Source organism: Petaurus breviceps, unplaced genomic scaffold (genome assembly GCF_028583685.1).
Source record: "Petaurus breviceps papuanus isolate PSGF00001 unplaced genomic scaffold, PetGlider_PUasm1.0 90752, whole genome shotgun sequence".
Classification (NCBI taxonomy): domain Eukaryota; kingdom Metazoa; phylum Chordata; class Mammalia; order Diprotodontia; family Petauridae; genus Petaurus; species Petaurus breviceps.
In genome coordinates this window covers 13,481,195-13,500,564 of record NW_027187336.1, presented here as the reverse complement: position 1 = coordinate 13,500,564, position 19,370 = coordinate 13,481,195, and the positions used below count along the sequence as shown (strand labels likewise).

At 36.7% G+C, this 19,370-nt stretch overlaps 1 protein-coding gene across 1 annotated transcript in view; it reads right to left on the bottom strand.

Annotated features, from left to right (window-relative positions):
* The window catches only part of THSD7B (thrombospondin type 1 domain containing 7B), a 1,193,076-nt gene that overhangs the window by 690,661 nt on the left and 483,045 nt on the right, over window positions 1-19,370 (bottom strand). Inside the window, exon 7 of the mRNA XM_069067855.1 lies at window positions 8,523-8,720. Coding sequence (XP_068923956.1) covers window positions 8,523-8,720 — 198 coding nt within the window. The remainder of the gene's footprint in view (window positions 1-8,522; window positions 8,721-19,370) is intronic.

The following is a 19,370-nucleotide window of genomic DNA, read 5'->3' as shown; positions in this document are numbered from 1 at the left end:
CTCCTGTCAAGATGAAGAAAAGACCTCCATTTGGGTATTAAGTGCTGTGTTTAAACTTGATGTAACTCTGGGGTAGATTCAATTGTGATCCAGGGGTGGGGAACTTTTGACCTTATGTTTGGAAACTAATCTCCATTTGAGAAGAGGGGCTTTGTGGTGGACTTAATTAAGGTATAGCCTAGGGGTGGAGAAGTATTTAGAACAGAGACTTTGTAATTGATTGAATGATTGGAAGGTCCTGGGGTGGGGTAGTACTTGGAGATTATTTAATCACATTTAGTAAATGCTGTATTTGGAATGATGTCATGTTTTGATCTTCTCTGTTCTTGGCTTGTCACTGAATAAAATAGAGAGCACCTATGCTGGTATTTTGAACCTGGGAAGTTGCCTTCCTTGGCATTACATTACACACGGCCAGGTGTTTCTGGGTGGGTGCTAAGTGTCTGAGCCCAGATTCGATCCCCAGGTCATCCCGACACTGGAGCCGGTGCTCTTGCTCACTGTGCTACCTGGCCGCCCCAATAATTTAATGGTTTTAAACAAATTTGTCAGAACTTAGACATACAAATGAGTACATTCCTTCAAATAGCCTTGGAAGGCCATAGAGTGATGCCAAAGATGTTGTCATTGCTCTAAATTTTGGGGGGGGGATTGCATTCAGAGCCTGTGGTTTAGGGTTTAGATATTCTGTTGCTAAAACTTAGCAAATGTTTGTCCTTTAAATTTGGATTTGAATTTTGGATGCAGCCAAAAATCATCTAAAACCAAGTTCAAAATTGAAATGGCTTGTCAAACTAGGTAATAGCATTCAAAAAAATTGAAAAGGAGATAAACCAATAAGTAGACTGATTTTCATGTGTTCTTTATAAATAGTCCTTGGGATCTACTCCATATAATTTGTTTTAGCAATGATTACAATACCAGAACTTGTTTAGTAGTACATATACTATGCTATCTACTTTTAAATAATAACACTAATTTGGATGCATACATTCTAGTAATTCTTTTGTTAAATCAACCACACTCATTATTTCAAAGTCATACATGGCATATAGATATTGTAGTATCTGACTAAAGTGGAAATCAGTAACATTTCCTTTGTATTATAGTATTACCATGAGAACAAATCACTGGTGTAAAATTAACTGATAAATAAGCCATGTCATGTTCTTTTAAAAATCTAGTTATAGGTATAGCACTAAAAGATAATAAACAGAAACCCTTCTAGAGTCAAAGAAAAATACCCCAAAATACTTTGTGGGAGTGGAAAGAAAAAAGTAGGTGTAAAACGATAAATTTAGAAAAGAGAGGACCTCATGTTTATACTAAGAGTTGAAAGAAAAGTCTGTTTTGGATTTCTTAAAGCTCTCACTATTCAGATAAATGACTTCTTACTCAAAGCAATAGGATGGAGGATGGGGTTTGTCCTTGATATCCACAGGAGTCAAGATACTACTGGAGAAAAAAGACAGGATATTAAACATATGTGTGTTTACTTAGATCCTAAATTAAAAAAAAAAAGCTTCCCAGCAAATAAAAGTCATCCAAGACAGGTATTATTGGGGTTAGATCTCCAGAAATTCATTGTACTTTGGCTAAGATTAAAGATCACTTTCTTGGATTGTTCAAGGTTAATGATGCAGGGCAAAAACTGACAGAAGAGTTTCTCTGCAATGTAGAAGCAATGCCACATTAATGATGGAAAATCATTTCTCATGCCTTCTGTGTAAATATATATGTCGCTTAAAGAAAACATTTGCATGGAAAAGGTCTAATGCTGTGGTGAAAAATAAGAAATCTTTTATGCAAGTGGGCATTGATGCAACATGAGAAAACTCTAAATCCCATGTACCTGTCAGTATGTGAACTCTGTTCTTTCTGATGTATTACACTCATCATCAGCTGCAGGGATTTGTTCTCCAAAAGTACAGAATACATACTGGAAATCTGTGCAAAGGAATATATGCTGACTACACAGACACTTCTGCATTCTAAATCTATTTGGCATATTGCAAAGTCTTTAGAGTTCAATGTTCAGGCTCTGATATGCTCAGTGGGAAACTGAGTATTTTCCCAGAAGTCTATGGGGTAAATGACCCATTTTGTAGACAGGAAGAAGGGGAAGTTTCAGAAGATTTTAAAGCTAGAAGGGAGCATGAAGATCATCCAATTCAGCTTCCTCATTTTATATCTGAAGAGAACGAGAACCTTATTCATTCAAGGTGACACAGGCAAAGCTATTAGCATTGGCAGCGTTCAAACTTGGATTCTCCAACTCCAAATCCAGTACTTCTTCTAACTAGCAGCAATAGCAAGTCACTTCTCTTGGAACTGTACCTATTGCTCTGAAATCATGGGGATTTTCCCATACTTCTCTTTGAGGCCATCCTAATTTCAATAATTGATTGATAATTATGATTTAAAAGTGAAATTGTGAACTTTAGAAGCAGAATTTTTTTTAATTGAATAAATGAAAATTTTCCAAGGAAAATCAGCCAGGGACTACATTTTTATATAATTCTCCACTAAAATTTCAAAATACATGTTTTCAAGAAACTGATTTGTCAATGAAAATAAAAGTCTTTTTATTTCCTGTGTATCTTTCTAGACACCTATGTGAATGATAAGGATCACTGTTCTCTGACCTCTATATGATTTTTTTATTTGCTTTTTGGAGGTCAATTGGGGTTATGACTTGCCCAAGGTCACATGGCTAGGTTTTGTATTAAGTGTCTGAGTCCGGATTTGAATTCAGGTCCTCCTGCCTCCAGGGCCAGTGCTCCATTCACTGTGCCACCTAGCCGCCCCCCTCTATATGATTAAACTCTCAAAAAATGACAAGTATGGAGTTTTGTGTTTATGAAGCAATGTGATATAATATTATTTATATAGCATTTGAAGTTTTACAAAAAAAAACAAATACTGCTACTTCATCAGATCTTCACAACAATTTCAGGGGGCAGATGCTTTTATTATTCCCTTTTACAGATAAGAACACTGAGGCAGAGGCCAAATGTCTTATACAGGGTCGCAGAGCTAATAAGCATCTCAGAATAGATTAGAGCTCAGGTTTTCTTGGTTAGTTCTATAACTGGATATTTCTTCTGAAAGATAAGAATTAAAATATCTTCCCTGGCAATCTCAAATGTGTCTTATAAATGTGTCAGATAAAATATATGAAAATGCTTTGGTTCAGTAAATTGTTATACCAATGAAGTGTACTACTACCCCTCATTACTTCTATTAGATACTATTTCTACTATATTTTTGACTGAAGGTGAAAAAGCTGAGAAAACCACATTTGATTGCACAAAACAATATAGGACATGCTCTCTCTGATTTCTCATATTTTCCATTTAAGAATAAATTTAGATGTTTCATTAAGTTATTTGATAAACATTTATTAAGTGCCTACTATGTACTAGGCAGAGACAACTGGGTGGCTCAGTGAATAGAGCTCTGGGCACAGAATCAGGAAGACCTGAGTTCAAATCTGGCCTCAGATACTTAACAGTTAGGTAATCCTGGGCAAGTCACTTAACCTGTTTACCTTAATACACTGGAGAAGGAAATGGCATGCCACTCTAAAGTATCTTTGCCAAGAAAACACAATGGACAACATTGGCATGCTATGGTCCATAGGGTCACGAAGCGTTGGACATGACTGATCCACTGAAAAACAACGACATGCCAGTCACTGCACTAAGCTTTAGGAATACAGAGAAAGGCAATTGTCAGTCCTTACCTTCCAGGAACTCACAATGTTATGGGGGAGAAAGCATGTAATGTACTGATGAACAAACAGGAAACATTTAAAAAATCAACAAAGGTATGAGAATTAAGAGGAACTAGCAAAAGGTCCCTATAAAAAAACACCACAATTTTCAATGGGACCTGAAGGAAGTCAGAGAAACCAGGAAGTACAGATGAGGAAAGGGAGCATTCCAGGCATAGGGGGCAGCCAGTGAAATTCCTGGGAGAGACCGAAGGTCTTGTTTGAAGTATAGGTAGAAGGCCAGTGTCACTGGATCCAAGAGCACATGGCAGAAGGGGGGTGGGGCATAAGGTGTAAGGGGATTGTTGCTGTTTGTCCTTCATTCTCCAATAGGACCATGACATCACGAAGAGGATGCCATGACTTTCAAATGAATTGAAGTGAGGGAGTGCTATGCAAGGTCACCAGCTTCACTTTCTCCTCTGAAACCATCTGGGTCAAGTGGCAAAATATAGACCAGGACAACTGGAGCTCCAAAATATAAGAATAAAGGGTTAACTGGACATATTTTAAAATTATTCTATATGTCTCAGCTATATCCAAGTATAGTCAGTTCTACTGTATTATATGTTTCAAAAACATAAATTTGTTAAAACACCACTAATATATTAAGGGAATATTTTGAGCATAACATGATTATGAGTTTGCTCTTTTGTAATTTCTCCATGAGAATAGTAAGAATGCAGAAGAGTGCATCATTTCATAGCTCAGCAACTGCAACCCTTCCAATGTCCACTTGCATGAGAAAACTTAAAATTTTGTTAAGGCAAAGGTTCACGTTTATTGTATATCCTCTGGTACAGTAGGACCTGTGGGCAGTGGAAGCCTGATCTGTACCATTCTCTTCCACCATGGTCTTAGGTAGAATCCCAGAATTGAGACTTGCCCAACTTACTTCTGCACTCCATGTTACAAGAGGTCATGAATGTTGCCAATATTAATTGTAGTATTTATGTATTCCTTAACCATGGAACGTATAAAACTCTGTTGCTCTGTTTTATTAGGAACCTATTTTTGTATGTTTCACTGAAAAAGTTTTTTTTTTTTAAGCAATCCAGGTTAAGTAACTTGCTCAAGGTTACATGGCCAGTTATTTCTGGGTGTGGTGCTGAGTATCTGAGCCCGGGATTTGATCTCCAGGTCACCCCAACACTGGAGCCGGTGCTCTTACTCGCTGAGCCACCTGGCCGCCCCACACTGACAAAGTTTTTGAGCATTTTGCCCATAAATCTATTTTCCCTGTAAGCCCAATGGTTTTTATTGCATTATTTTATATTAGCAGCCCTTTTTAGAAACTGAGTTATAGAAGAGCTGCCTGTATTCCATTAAAGTGGATTTTCACACAAAATTGATCTCTGGTGAAGTGAATCTAAAATCTTCAGACTTTAGAAGAACCAGGATTGCTACTCCAGGAAGCCGTATTAAGGATCACTGTTCCCTGATCTCTATGAGTTTATATTCTCAAAAATAACAAGTATGGAGATTTAAGCCTCTCATTGTTTAGTTGTTTTCAATCATGCCCAACTCTTTGTGACCCAATTTGAGGTTTTTTTGGCAAATATACTGGAGTGCTTTGCCATTTCCTTCTCCAGCTCATTTAACAGATTAGGAAACTGAGACAAACGGTTAAGTGAATTGCCCAGGATCACACAGCTAGTAAGTGTCTGAGGCCAAATTTGAACTCAGGAAGGTAAATCTTACTGACTCCAGGTCCGGAGCTCTATCAACTGTACCACCTAACTGCCTTGCCTTAAGCCCCAGAGGCAGCTAAGTCCCTAAGTGACTATAGACTATAGTACACAGAAAGAAATCCCATTCAGTTCTAAAAGTGACTATATGAGATTATAGGATCATAGATATAAAAATGGAAGGGGACACATACACCTCATATAACTTCCTCAATTTACAGGTGGAAAAAATGAGATGCTGAGAGGCTAAGAGATGTGCTTAAGTTCAAACAATGAACTTCAGATTCTGGACTCCAATCGCAGAACTGACTCAGAATTCAGTTTTCTTTCTACCAAAGAGATCCTCGGATTCTATCATTTGAAAGGGAGATACATGCTTGAAACACTGTAGAATATTTTAATGTACAGAAGAAGGGAAAGGTCTGGGTTGAACATGAGAAACTAAATAGTTGACCTTTCCAAATTCCCTGTAGATATCTTGTTCTATCCAGTTTAACCTATGTCCTCCTCACATTCTCTCTGAACACTGTTTGGAAGTGTCTTTTGCCCTTATGACATCATCTTTATACTGCATTTACTTCTGTTGATGTACAATGAGCTCCCTTCCCAGGCTAACTCCCACTTCACTTATATTTCAAGCCTCCTGAAAACAGGGGTTATTTGGCTCTTTAATTTTGTACCTCTAGTTTCCCAGAACAGTGCCTTGGATGTAGTAAGTGCTTAATAAATGTTTATTGAATTTCAAATAAATCCAATGCATGCCATATATTAAATAAAATAATATTTAACTAAATTCAATATATGACATATATTAAATACATGTGATATCCTATATGAAGTATAGATTCTATATAACATAGAGTATATACTATACTTTTTAGATATTGGTTTTAGATGTGGGGATAATACTAGGAAATTTCTCGAAATTAAAGACCCATAAAACAAGTAATGAATTGGGAATGACTAGATGGAAAATATCAAATGCTTTCAGAAATTTAAAATAAATAAATAGAAGGAAAATTATTCAACTTTCCCTCAAAGCTTCCCCCACCCCAATCATTCAAATGAGTGTCAACAATATTGTCAATTCCTATAGCCATGAAAATTCTTTAATAATATGTGGAAAGTGTAACAGAGAAGCACTTCTCTGCCAAACCTCTATCATCAATCATCTTGAATTAGCACATCAGCTGAATGGCTAAAAGCACAAGAACACATTTTCAATTTTCCACTAACAAAAGACTGCTAGAGCTACCAGGAGACCAATGTTTCCCAAGAACTTTTGCTGTGGCTGCCTTACCTCAAAACACATAAAGTTATCTAAGAGTTAAAAAGAAAAAAAAAACTCCAAGGATTATAATATCATAACCCCCCAATAGTCCTCCATCCCACAACATACAAAAGTGCATACACACATGCATACACTTTGAGCAGAAACTGAGAGAAGAGGTCAAAGTATAAATACCAGTCATGATTCAGAAACAGGAAACAAAGCTACATAATTGCTGAAAAATGGGAGGGTTTTTACCCCTACAATTGATGCAGGATGTGCAACATACAACAGTAAGAGATAGTCAGCTAACCAGACTTAATTTCTTAGGCCAAAACCCAGAGGAAAGGAAACTGACAGTACATAAAAATGAGTCATTTGTCATTAAGACTCCAACAAACCAAAATGCAAGAAGTTTCTTAAACTTGGGGATAAAAAGGAAAAAAATCTTTTAAAAATTATTCTAAACAGCATTATTCAGATTTGTATTTTTTATTTTACATATCTCTACTAGAATTTTATATATCTCTAAAAGAATCTAAAATGTAAGTACATAAATCAAATGCATAAATGCAAAGTAAACCATCTCCAAACTCAATTTGACAGTTTAAATGACAAATTATGTTTATATAATTTATGATCATAAAGTATAGATACATATTAAATTAAACATTTGTTCCTGTTGGCTACAATGTTGTCATAGTATCAATGCTCTACACTATTAGTTTTTAGATATTTAAATCAAAATGAATAAAAAAGCAAAACATTAAATATGAAACTAAACATTGACTAGTTGGCAAATATGTCACTGTATAATATAGTCATTGCATATATGTGCCATATATGTAATTGTGTATTGTTTACCTGTAAGTGAAATAGGCCAAAACACCATGGTATGTGCCATCTTTCTATTTTTACTATGCATACTAATATTCATCCTGAACCTGACTTGTCATTTCATTTCACTCCACAGGTTATTTTATTTCTTAGGTTAAAACATTTCATAAAAAATAAACACACAAAAAATACCACAATTGAGACTCTTTGTGGCAGGCTTCATCAATAAAGATACTATCTTTCCACATATCTGATTTCCTTTTCTTTTTAATTCAGATAAAATAAAAATGTAATTGTTCTCATTTCCATTTTCATTAGCATTTGGTTTAAGTATTTCTTCAATCACATTTCATTTCAGACAATTGTACAGGCACTGCAAGTTCATTAATCAAGGAAACACACCATTCTTAAGAGTTTTCAAAGAAACTTCAAGCGTTTTTCCTGACTTTTTTTTTTTAAATCTTTTCTTAGAAATGCTTAGTGCTACCACTGTGATTGATTCTAGTACAAGAATCTGATATTGTGGAAATGAAAAGATGCCACTTAGAATTTTTTTTTCAACTTGGCAGGAGTTTCAGCCCTAGAATATTTTTCCTTACACTGTTTATTAATAATGCATAAAACTGTGTTTTAAACTGACTTCGCAAATAAGAAATGGAAGCTTGTTCAGCAAAGTTAAAATTCAGTCAAATGCCCCCCCCTTGACAAAATCAGTACCATGGAAAGTACTTTAGATTGACAAAATATTCATACATAATGGGGTCTTGTGCTTTTGTTGTGAAAAAGGTAGTCCCAAAGTACATCCTGGTAACAGGAATTCTAGCAATGGGCCACTTGAAACACCTATACTCTGAAAGAAAACCTCTACTTCTCTCTCTCAGATAAATTACCTCTTACAGAATATCAATACATACATTGGCCTTTTGGTTCCAGATTTGTCATTACTTCCTACCTCTATCATTTTGGCAGACAGCTTTCAGAATATGATGTCCCAAACCACATTTTCCATGATCAGGAATACAGACGCCCTCTGAAACTAGCCACCGATAGCACATTGGATCATCACAAGGAACAGATTCCACCAAATGTGGGCAGTTCCCATCAGGTCCTGTGGATTCCATGAGGATATGCCGTTGTCTGAATTTAAACCCTATGAAAAAGAGTAAGAAGATAAGCATAATAGGGTTTCACATGTTTTTATAAAAATAGAAGCAATATGAAATCTTAACTGGCAAACAAAAGATTAAATGAGCATCCATAATATGGCAATAGATATGACTTTAGGAAATGGGGAAGTGGCCTAGATAGATGCATTAGAACAAATAGTTTTTATCTTCAAGAAGTATTCAATTTAGCTGGAATGATAAGATCCATACATAAAAAAGTAATGGTTACATATTTAACATTTTTTAAAAAGTCAATATAATATGCCAAAATAATTCATATAGAATGACAGGTGCTTAGCAATTATACACTTCAAAAATATATAAGGAAGAAATATCTCTCAGTAACATAAGGCCCTAACAATCCCTGTGTAAAGTAATTATAAAATACTCAAATTGATTTCTAATTTTCCTTTCTTCATGAGATCATTAAGGGTAAAGGATGAAAAAAGAAAGCATGTCTTTGGCTGGGCTGATCTTTCAAATGTACAGAATGGGGCAGCTAGGTGGAGCAGTAAATACAGCAGTGGTCTTGAGTTAGGAGGAGCTGAGTTCAAATCCTGCCTCAGACACTTGACACAAAAACTAGCCATGTGACCTTGGGCAAGTTACATAACCCATATTGCCCTCCAAAAAGCAAAAACAAACAAAAAAAACCCCTCTGTACAGAAATTTATCTGGGATAAGCATCTTGAAAATCAGGTAGTGCTCACTCCTAAATCAAATAGTAAAGAGAAACAGGTCATTTGTGGCTCAAGAACCACTGTGTATAAACAGGAAGCTGCCAAGGCTCCAAATTTTTAAAAAAGAAAGGATATATGCTTTTGTGAATGCGATGTGACTTCATGAGTGTGAACTCCCCCTACTTTCTAGAAGTTCATGTATAAGTTTTTAGTTAAGTCTTAGACCTTTCTTGAGGCATATACATATTTTTTAAACACTTGATTTTAATACTTTGAATTTCAGATACTTTCCCTTCTCCTCTCATCACCCACCCTTCCTGGGAAGATAAGCCGTTCAATATAGGTTGTACAAGTGTAGTTATGCAAAACATTTCCATAGTGGATATATTGTAAAAGACTGACTATTTTTCCCTCCATCCTCTCCCATCCCTACTTGTTCTATTTTCTACTTTGACCCTGTCCCTTTTCAAAAGTGTGTGCTTCTAACTACCCTCCCACCAAGTCTGCTCTCCCATCTATCATCTCCCTTCTTATTCCCTTCCCCCATACTTTTCTGGAGAGTAAGATATCCAGTTTAGTGTGTATGTTATTCTCTCCTTAAGCCAAATTCAATGAGAGTAAATTACCCTCTGAATAGTTGCTTGGTTCCCCTACAATCTGTAGGCCAGGAGTTCTGAAGCAGCTACGCAGCAGCAGCTCCACAGCCGCTGTGCCTCTACCACTTCTCACCCCAGGGGCAGGGGTTGGATCCCCCTCTTTCACCACCCCCCTCCCAATTCCAGCAGTGTTCCACAGTGACCTTTACTTGCTCTTTGGCATTTATGAGTTGATAAGTCTGGAAACCACTACAGCTGCTGGTGATTCACTCTCCTGAAGTCTGCTCCAGCCACTGCTGGTCGGGACCACCCTGGGGCCAAAACTGCAGGCTCACATGGGGCTCGGCTTGAATCCCAGTGCGCTATGTTGGACCCTTCCTGTTGGCCTGCCAGGCTGCCTTCAGTGGGAGATTTGTTTTTCTCTATCACTTTGTGGATTCTGTAGCTCTAAAATTTGTTTAGAGTAATATTTTATAGGTATATGAGGTGGTTATGGGGGGAACTCATGGAGTTTCCTGTTTCTATGCTGCCATCTTGGCTCTTCCCCCACACCTTGAGGCATATAACTTTAAAATAATTTCCCCTTGGTTACAAAAAACAGGTCTCGCAGGTTGAATTTCAAAATGGCACTTCCTACTTCAACACCATCAGTCAATTTACTATACCATGTAGCTCCCTCAAAATTTACTACTATTACTGCTACTACTACTACTACCACTACCACCACCATCACATAAAATAACAATAGCAACAGCAATAATAATAAGGCAGCTAGGTGGATAGAGCAATGGGCCTAGAGTCCAGAAGACCTGAGTTCAAATCTGGCCTCAGACACTTATATCTGTGTGACCCTGGGAAACTCACTTAACTGTTTACCTTAATCTACTGGAGAAAGAAATATGGCAAACAATTCCAGTATCTTTGCCAAGAAAACCCCTATGCACATCACTGATGTTCTATGAGACATGGAGTCCCAAAGAGTTAGACACAACTGAACTAAACAATGACAAACACCCATAAATCTTTTTTTTTTCCTAGTTCTAAATTCTATAATCTCATAGCACTCTCCTTAAAAGACAATGTTAGTTTAAAAAGTTTGTTTATTCATTACTTAGCATCCTTGCCTAATACTTACTTATTTTTGGCAAGCTCCTAAACAACACAGGCAGTCACTAACTAGGCCACTCCATTGGTAACATGGGTCTCAGGATGCCCAGTTACCTAGATCTTAATTCTACTAAGGAGTTTTGGCGTAGGTACTTTTAATCTCTAAATCACATTGCAACCATCTCACTATATATCTATTGATTCAATCTCTTCAATCAATAAATTATCTCAGTCCCACATTTGTGGTTCCCTTGAACTGACTACTAACTAGCTTCAAAATGTACCATAAGCTCAGCATGAAATAAAAATCTTGGATCTTTTCCTTAGCATGTTCTTAAATCACACATTGTCATTTACTCTTTCAATTGGTTTTCAAAAGTCATCAGCCTTTCCAAAAGCATATTTGTCCCATACAATTTACATCAATCCATGATACTGCTGCTTCCCATATTAATAAGGTGATACAATTCAGTCAATAACATCCACTGTGTACAAAGAGCTAGCCTAGAGATGTTGTAAAGAGCTAGAGCAATAAAAGACAGGACAATTTACCCCCATCTCATACAACGTATATACTCTATCAGGCCTGAGTCACTTATATGTATGTGTAAGTGTATACTTATGCACAGGGAGAAGATATAAACCTTGGAAATAAACATTAAAACATCTATAATGTGTAAGTGGATATGTGGATGTGTATATGTAAATGTGCACACACACGTATGTGTGCATTCCTTTGCCCAGCAGAGAGGTAGTTGGGGATGCTTAATATGTAAAATGTGGGATAGGTAGGTTAGAAAACAGTTTATAGAAGAGTTCTGTTTGGAGAGAAGGACATGGGAAAGTGGAGAGGAGAGAGAGGGCATGCTAAATAGGGAGAACTAGACTGATTTGGAGGTGTGCTTGAAGATTTGTTTGCCTGAAACAGAGAAAAAAGGTATATGCTATGTGATAATGTCATAGAAACCAAGATGAACATAAGGATTATACATATATGCATAAATATTTTGTGTATGTATAGATACATGTATATGTGTGCATGTGTATATCACAGTAAACCTACTCAGATATTCCTAAAGCAGTTTAGGTGAATAATGAAGGATGAGCAAAAGCAAAATAAAACTAACCAAAGTAAAATGGAAAAGACGGCTGTGTTAAATTTATATTTACCTGAAATTAAAATAACTGAAAAGTTCAAACATGTGAATTGGGACATAGGCATTTTTATACTTCATTTTTATGTTAAAGAGATATATGTGGAGGACATAAACTGAGAGCAGGAATTCAGAAAGGTACATTCTAGGGTATGTCAAAGGGACAGCACAGATGTAAGATGAGGCCAACTTCTAAACTCTGGCATTATATATTTCTAATAATGGTGAATAAATAACAATTACTCCCAAGCAATTTGAAATTGTAAATATTCTTCCAAATTTGAAAAGTTGAAATTATCTTTAGGACAATGTTAGTGTTAGATGTGTCGATCTGACACCTCCACTCCTACTGTCTACCCTTCACTCAGGTCAGCATCCCCCTTCTTTCATTTGAGAATGGAACTTTGCTCCAGCAACTATCTTAGGCTTTATAAGAAAGTGCTGACCTTATCTTTCTTGGTTATACTTTGAACCAAGGACGTTGAAGCTCCCTTGAATTCCCTGTCTATTTCTAGTAATACCATACCACATACCCCTCTTTCCAGGTCCTCTTTATTTTTGTCTTTTCCAATTGGAGGGTAAACTCCCTGAGGCTGGGAACTGTCTTGCTTGTTTTTATTTGTATCCCAAGCACTTAGCATGGTGCTTGGAACATAGAAAGCACTTAAAAATGTTCTAGCTACCTATCTAGAAATTTGTCATTATCACGTTGTCTACTTGAAAACTCCTAGTAATCAGAATTAGCTTCAAGGAATGGAACTTTTGGCAGTAACGAGTCAACTATGTAGTCAAAAGAGAGTTAGGCCTGGTAACTGAGAGCTGAACTACAGAAAACAACAGATTTTTGAAACCCAACTAAGCAACTCATCCAGAGTGTGCTGATAAATGTTTAACAATTGGCTCTCCAAAATCCTGACACATTTTTACATTTAATATTCATTTTTAACATTTTTGATTACTTTCTTAAGTCTACAAATCAATGAAATAAACAAAAAAAACCCACCCCAAAACTATCTGCAGCATACGATGATTTCTAAGGTATAAATGCTCACATAACAAATTAAACAATCAGCTTTTACAAATCTGAATGAGCTGGCTTTAGCACAACTTTGTCTGGAAGTCAATAGGGACCTTTGAAGGATTCCACACAAAAGAAACGATTTCAAATACCCCTGGAAAGAGTAGTCTTGATCACATGTGGTCCCCTACAGATTTACCTTATAATGTTTTATATTCTAAGTTTGTGCCCTGTCTTCTCTCAGATGTTTGTATTCATGTGAGAGTATATACAAAATTGTCTTATGCTGTCAGTAAATATAATAGACTAAAGGGCAAAATCTATTTTAAAGATGATTGAATCTTATAGTTAAAGATTACTAGTGAGGGATGTTTTATAGTTCTTTCTATACCACTGAGTAAATGCCTTTGATTAGAGCTATGTCTGCTGGTTGACTCTTAATGAGGAGCATACCTCATACAGTTAGAGCTCATGAGATATAGTTTTAAAAAGGCCCCTCAGTATAACCCTAGAACTTGAGGGAACAGCTAACATCTAAAAACAACCTACCACCATGAGTGCTAGTTGGGAGAATAACTCAGAGAGAATATTACATAGGCATCAGCTAGCAGAACTCCTTCTTGAGGGTTGCTTGGACTTTCTGAGCCTCTCGATATCACAGCCAATCACCTGTCCTATCTCATATAAGGCCATCCTGTTTAATTCCTTATCTGGACAGCTGCTGGGTATGATTTTTATTCATAGTCACTGTCTCCAATCATAATAATCATAAGGATATGTCCAGGAAAGGAACACATGATAATAGACTGTTTAGGGGTGGGTCCCATGTTTGGTGGGTTGTATTATTGTTTCTATAAATTGAGCAATAATTGTTATGGGGGAGGGGAGGCAAGGGCAGATTGTTTCCCTTTTATCTCCAACCCTGAATTATTGGAAGTCCTTTCAAAAATCAGAAAGTAAATGCTGCAATTCTATTTAAATCCTGTTGCAAGGCAGGCTAGCTTCACTTGACTAGTCCAGACCTGTCAAGCAATCATTTCCTTGTTTGTTTGTCATAAAACTGATGGAATGGTACTAAGGCTGGGCACAACTCCTGATTTTATCATGTACTTTGAACTTCTGACAGTCACACAATCTTCAATGAGTGCTAGATTGAAATACTATAAAATAATAACAGAACAAGGATGGCGGGGGGAGGGGCGCAGAGGAAGGTAGTCTTTGTCATTTTTCATCTCCTACAGTAGCTACCAAGAAATTCTACCTCTCCCCTACTTCCCTTTCTATAATGTTCAAAAATGAGTGAGGGGAACCCATCATGGTGACATAGCAGGATACCACTAAAGAATAGCCAGCTGCAGTTTTATGGGGATTGCCTTTGTGCCTCCCTCTGTGTATATATCAGACTCTAAATCCAAGGGAAAGGAGGGCAGTGTGCATGGTTAGCCACAAATTGGAACAAAAGAATTCTCTCTTGTTTGGATGAGTTGCATAGGACAAACGACCATCTCATTTGGTCAGATGCATCCATGAGCCTCTGCCATTTTCTCTTGAATTTAGAACATAGCTACAAATTCTTTGTTCCATTTGTTTCTCTATCTTTGGGTCTGGTTACCCATGAACACTGACCTCAGTTATCCAAAGCACCTGTTTACTCTTTTTGAGTACAGCTTAGGCAATACTTCCTCCTCCCTACCTCTTTCCTTTTGGTTCTATTAATTGATGCCTTATCACCAGTAAACACCTTTTCTATCCCTATCTTAAGGATTCAGGCACCATAGTGAATATTCACTACAGTGTGTAGTCTTTTTTTTTTTTTAAATAGACAATATCTAAGAATGTATAAGTGTTATAGAGCTATTTTTGTGGATTCATTTTGTTTCTTTCATGGTAAAGAATTCTAATGTGAAGAAAGAGTCTCTAGTTGAAATCCCACAGCTTTTCTGTATTTAATGTATTAGTCTGTGTATTCCCAGCCTCTGTGGAATTCTAATTTATTCAGTAACTCTGGGTTAGTAGACACCCATGACAGTATCATGAGAAACATGTGAGGTTGAGGAACCCTTAGACCTTCCTGCTTAAAAGTCGGTGGAACTAACAAGGAGAAGACTTACTGGTGTTTTCACATACCTGGACTTTTTGCAACTACAGAATTATTCCCCCAAAGAGTTAAATTTATCCTTAATTTTTCTAAGAGGAATCAGCAGGGTCTTAGGTATATGACTCTAACCGATTTTAAATAAAACAAAGCCAAAAAGTCTTCCTGCCTGTATTTGCAAAATAATCATCTCATTCTTCTATCTAAAAAATATACTGATTTCTACTTCTGCTCTCTCTTGGAGTCAGGAAAAATAACTTAATTCAAACCTAGTCTCAGACACTTACAAGCTATGTGAGCCTGGGTAAATCAGCCTCCCTCAGTCTCAGTTTACTCTTCTGTAATATAGGGAAAATAATAGTACTCAACTCCAAGGTTATTGTGAGGGTCAAAGGAGATAATATTTGTAAAGAGTTTTGCAAACTTTAAAGGAATACAAAAAGAAATAACTATATATTTACATACATATATGCATTTATATGTGTGTGCATATATATAAACATATGTTATATGAGTTATATGTTATGTATTGTGTGTATCCTGACACAAATATTATTATAAATATCCCTAAATCCAAGAGAAGAACAAGGTCTAATATATTTATAAAAGAATAGTGTGATTGTAGTTATCTATGTTTATGCTTTCCCCCAATAGACTTTGTGCTTCAAAAGAGCAAGGATTATATCTTATCTGAATATCATGTCTCCACTAGCTTCTAGCATAGAGGTATATCTACAATAGATGATTAAATGTTTGTTGTAGCATTGAATGAATGACAATCAACAGATTGCTTCCCCTAATGGTAATAGAAGGAAATAGAGAAATATGCCCCCACTTCATTCTTGTTCTGACTGCTATGGATAAACTTTCCAATCATAGTTTCTAGTTTTACTCCTCTTTTCTTTGACTTTAAAAACTGAGACTGTTTCCTGAAAAATTATTGAAGCTAGGTTCATTTGGGGAAATATTTCAGGAATATTGCTACAGTGTGATTATGAACCCTTCAGAGGCAAGCCCACTGGGAATGACTCAGAAGATTATGTATCTAGATTCTGGAAGGTCTCTCAGAAGCCATATGGTGCAACCCCTTTATTTAACAGAAAAAAACTAAAGACCAAGTGATTTGCACAGGGTCATGTGGATGGTAATGGTCAGATGCTGGAGATGATCCCACATCCTCTGACTAGAGCACACTTATTTTCCCTTGGCTTTCCAATAGCAACTCTGAAAACAAAGAAGAGGCATAAATGCTAAAGGCTATTCAAACTCTTGCTTTCCTCTCTTCTGAAAGGACTACCTCTTATGTTTAGCTTGCTTTTTCTTTTTTTAACACAACTAGCAGCACTCACCTGGAATGGCCTTCCCACCAACCTCTATTTCCTACATATTTTAGCACAACTGAAATTTGTGAAATCTGTGAACACTGGAGGGCAGTAGTTATGAATAATGTAAAATCCAGGAACAAAGCCCTGCAATGATTAATTCAGAGCCAGGAATACAGTGAACCAAGTTGTGTAATTTTAAATTTTTTTTATTTCCTGAAAAAAGAAAAAAAAAGCAAAAAGCATGGATGGAAGCCTGCATTAGAAGGACATTTTTTCAAAAAAAAGATACCCCTAAGGTAGAGGACAACCAGGAAAAAAAAAAAAGACTTGAGATAATGATATTCAATTGTCAGATGAAGGAACGAGGGATATTCAACTTAGAAAAGATTAGCCCAGAAAAGAGAAGATGGGGAAAGGAACAACTGTCTTTAAGGGCATGAAGGATCATAGATATACATAGGGAAGACACAGGCATTATCCATTTCAACCATCTCCTCCCAGACTAATTCCACTCTTCAAAGCCCTCATTTTACAGATAAGGAAACTAAGATCCACTAGAGTACAGGCACTTGCTGAAAGTCAAACAAGTAGGAAATGACAGTATGAACACTCAAACACTGGTCTTCTGATTAAAACTCCAGTCCATTTCCCTCTGTACCATCCTGCTATAAGGTCCCTTCCAAAAAGTTGGAAAGTACTTTTAGTGATTACTGTTAATGTTCCAGCAAAGTTGAAAATATTCTAAATTGAGGACAACTAAAAAATAGACATCCTCACCCAAATACCTGGAAAGCTGGAGAACTTACTCAATTTTAGATATTTCCTTTGAGCTAACTAGAATAATTGTTTGATTGCTTTGGACATAGGCTTTATCAGGACAGTGCAGAGGGATAAGAGTAGAGATGATGAGAATTAAAGACTAGTTTAGGGATAGCAGCAGGAATTGGGTAAAGGGGAAGATAAGAGATAAAATGAGATAAAGTCTTTGTAGGACCTGGGCCTCTTGGCAGTAGAGAAACCTAAGAACAGGGTTTCTAGGTTAGCTTCCTGCTCATCCCTTTCTTTTCTTCCATGGATATTCCATCTATGAACTTAGAGGATTTTTGCTGGCTGTTCCTCATGACTGGGACGTTCTCTCTCTTCATCTTTGCCCCCTACCTTCCTTGGGTTCTTTCACATCCCATATAAAATCCTATCTTCTATAGAATATAGTTTTTTTTTTCCCAAAATCTCTTTATTCTATTGCCTTTCCTCTACTGATTATTTCCTATTTATACGATATATAGCTTGTTTGTACATATTAGTCTTCATGCTGTCTCCCCCATTAAATTCTAAACTCCTCAAGGGTAGAGGCCTCGTCTTTTGTCTTTCTTTATACCTGCAGAGCTTAGCACAGTACAAGACACATAGTCGGCGCTTAACAAATGAGAATTCAGTGACTGACTTACTGTCTCTATGCCTTTGTACATATATTTAGAATGTTATGCCCCCTTTCCTCCACCTCTTGGTTACCCTTCAAGACTCAGTTCAAATCCTTCCTTCTGAAAGAAATGTTCTTTTTCAAGTCTCTTCAGTTGCTAGTACCTTCTCTTCTCAGATTATCTTGTATCTATGCTCACTTAATTACTTGGGTGTTGTCCCTTCCATCAGAATGTAAACTTCTTGAAGGGACTCTTTTTGCCTTTCTTCATAACCACAGTCCTTGGCACCATGACTGGCACATAGTAAGTGAATGATAAATGCTTATTGACTGACTTACATATTATATTTTCACTTAACATCATCTACTTTTTTCCCTAAAATGTCCCTATTCATATTAAGGGTACTATCATCTTTCTAGTCATACAGCTTCATAAGTTCAAAGTCATCCTTCTGCTTTTTTTTTTCTCCTTTAGGCCTTATATATCCAATCAGTTTCCAAATCTTCTTGGTTAAATCTCCCCAGTATCTCTTTTATTCTTTTACTTTTCTCTACTTCCACACATAACCTTAGTTCAGGCTTTCATCAACTCTCATTTAGATGACTCAAACAGTCCTCTAATTTGTTTCTTTACTTCAAGTCTCTCCTGTCTGATATACCTTACATGACCATCAAATTTATATTTCTAAAGCACGGACCATTTTATTTTTTTGCTTTTTTGAGGGCAATTGGTCTGTCACATGGCTAGTAAGTGTGTCAGGTGCCTGAGGCCATATTTGAACTCAGGTCCTCCTGACTCAAGGGCCGGTACTGCACTACCTATGCTCTCTTTACTGCACTACCTAGCGGCCCCAACCATTTTCTAAAGATCTGACCATGTCAGTTCCTACTCAAAAATCTTCAGTGTCTCCCTGTTGCCTATAGTGGGGAAAAATAGATTGCTCTGTTTGGCATTTAAAGTCCTCCACAAACTGGCTTCCACCTAATGAACCTTTTTTTTTTTTTTTGTCTTTTATTAAAAAGTGAGGTGATAGCTCCAGTGTGCTCTATTTAGAAAACTGCATTGAGTTCTGGGCACTATATTTCAGCACATAACTTGGAGAGAATTCAATGGAAAGTGATCAGGATAGTTAAAGGCTTTGAAAACATCTGTAAGAGGATCAATTGAAGTAACAAGGGGTGTTTGTTATGGGTTTTTTTTTCCTGAAGAAGAGAAGACTTTGGGGGAACATGATAAGA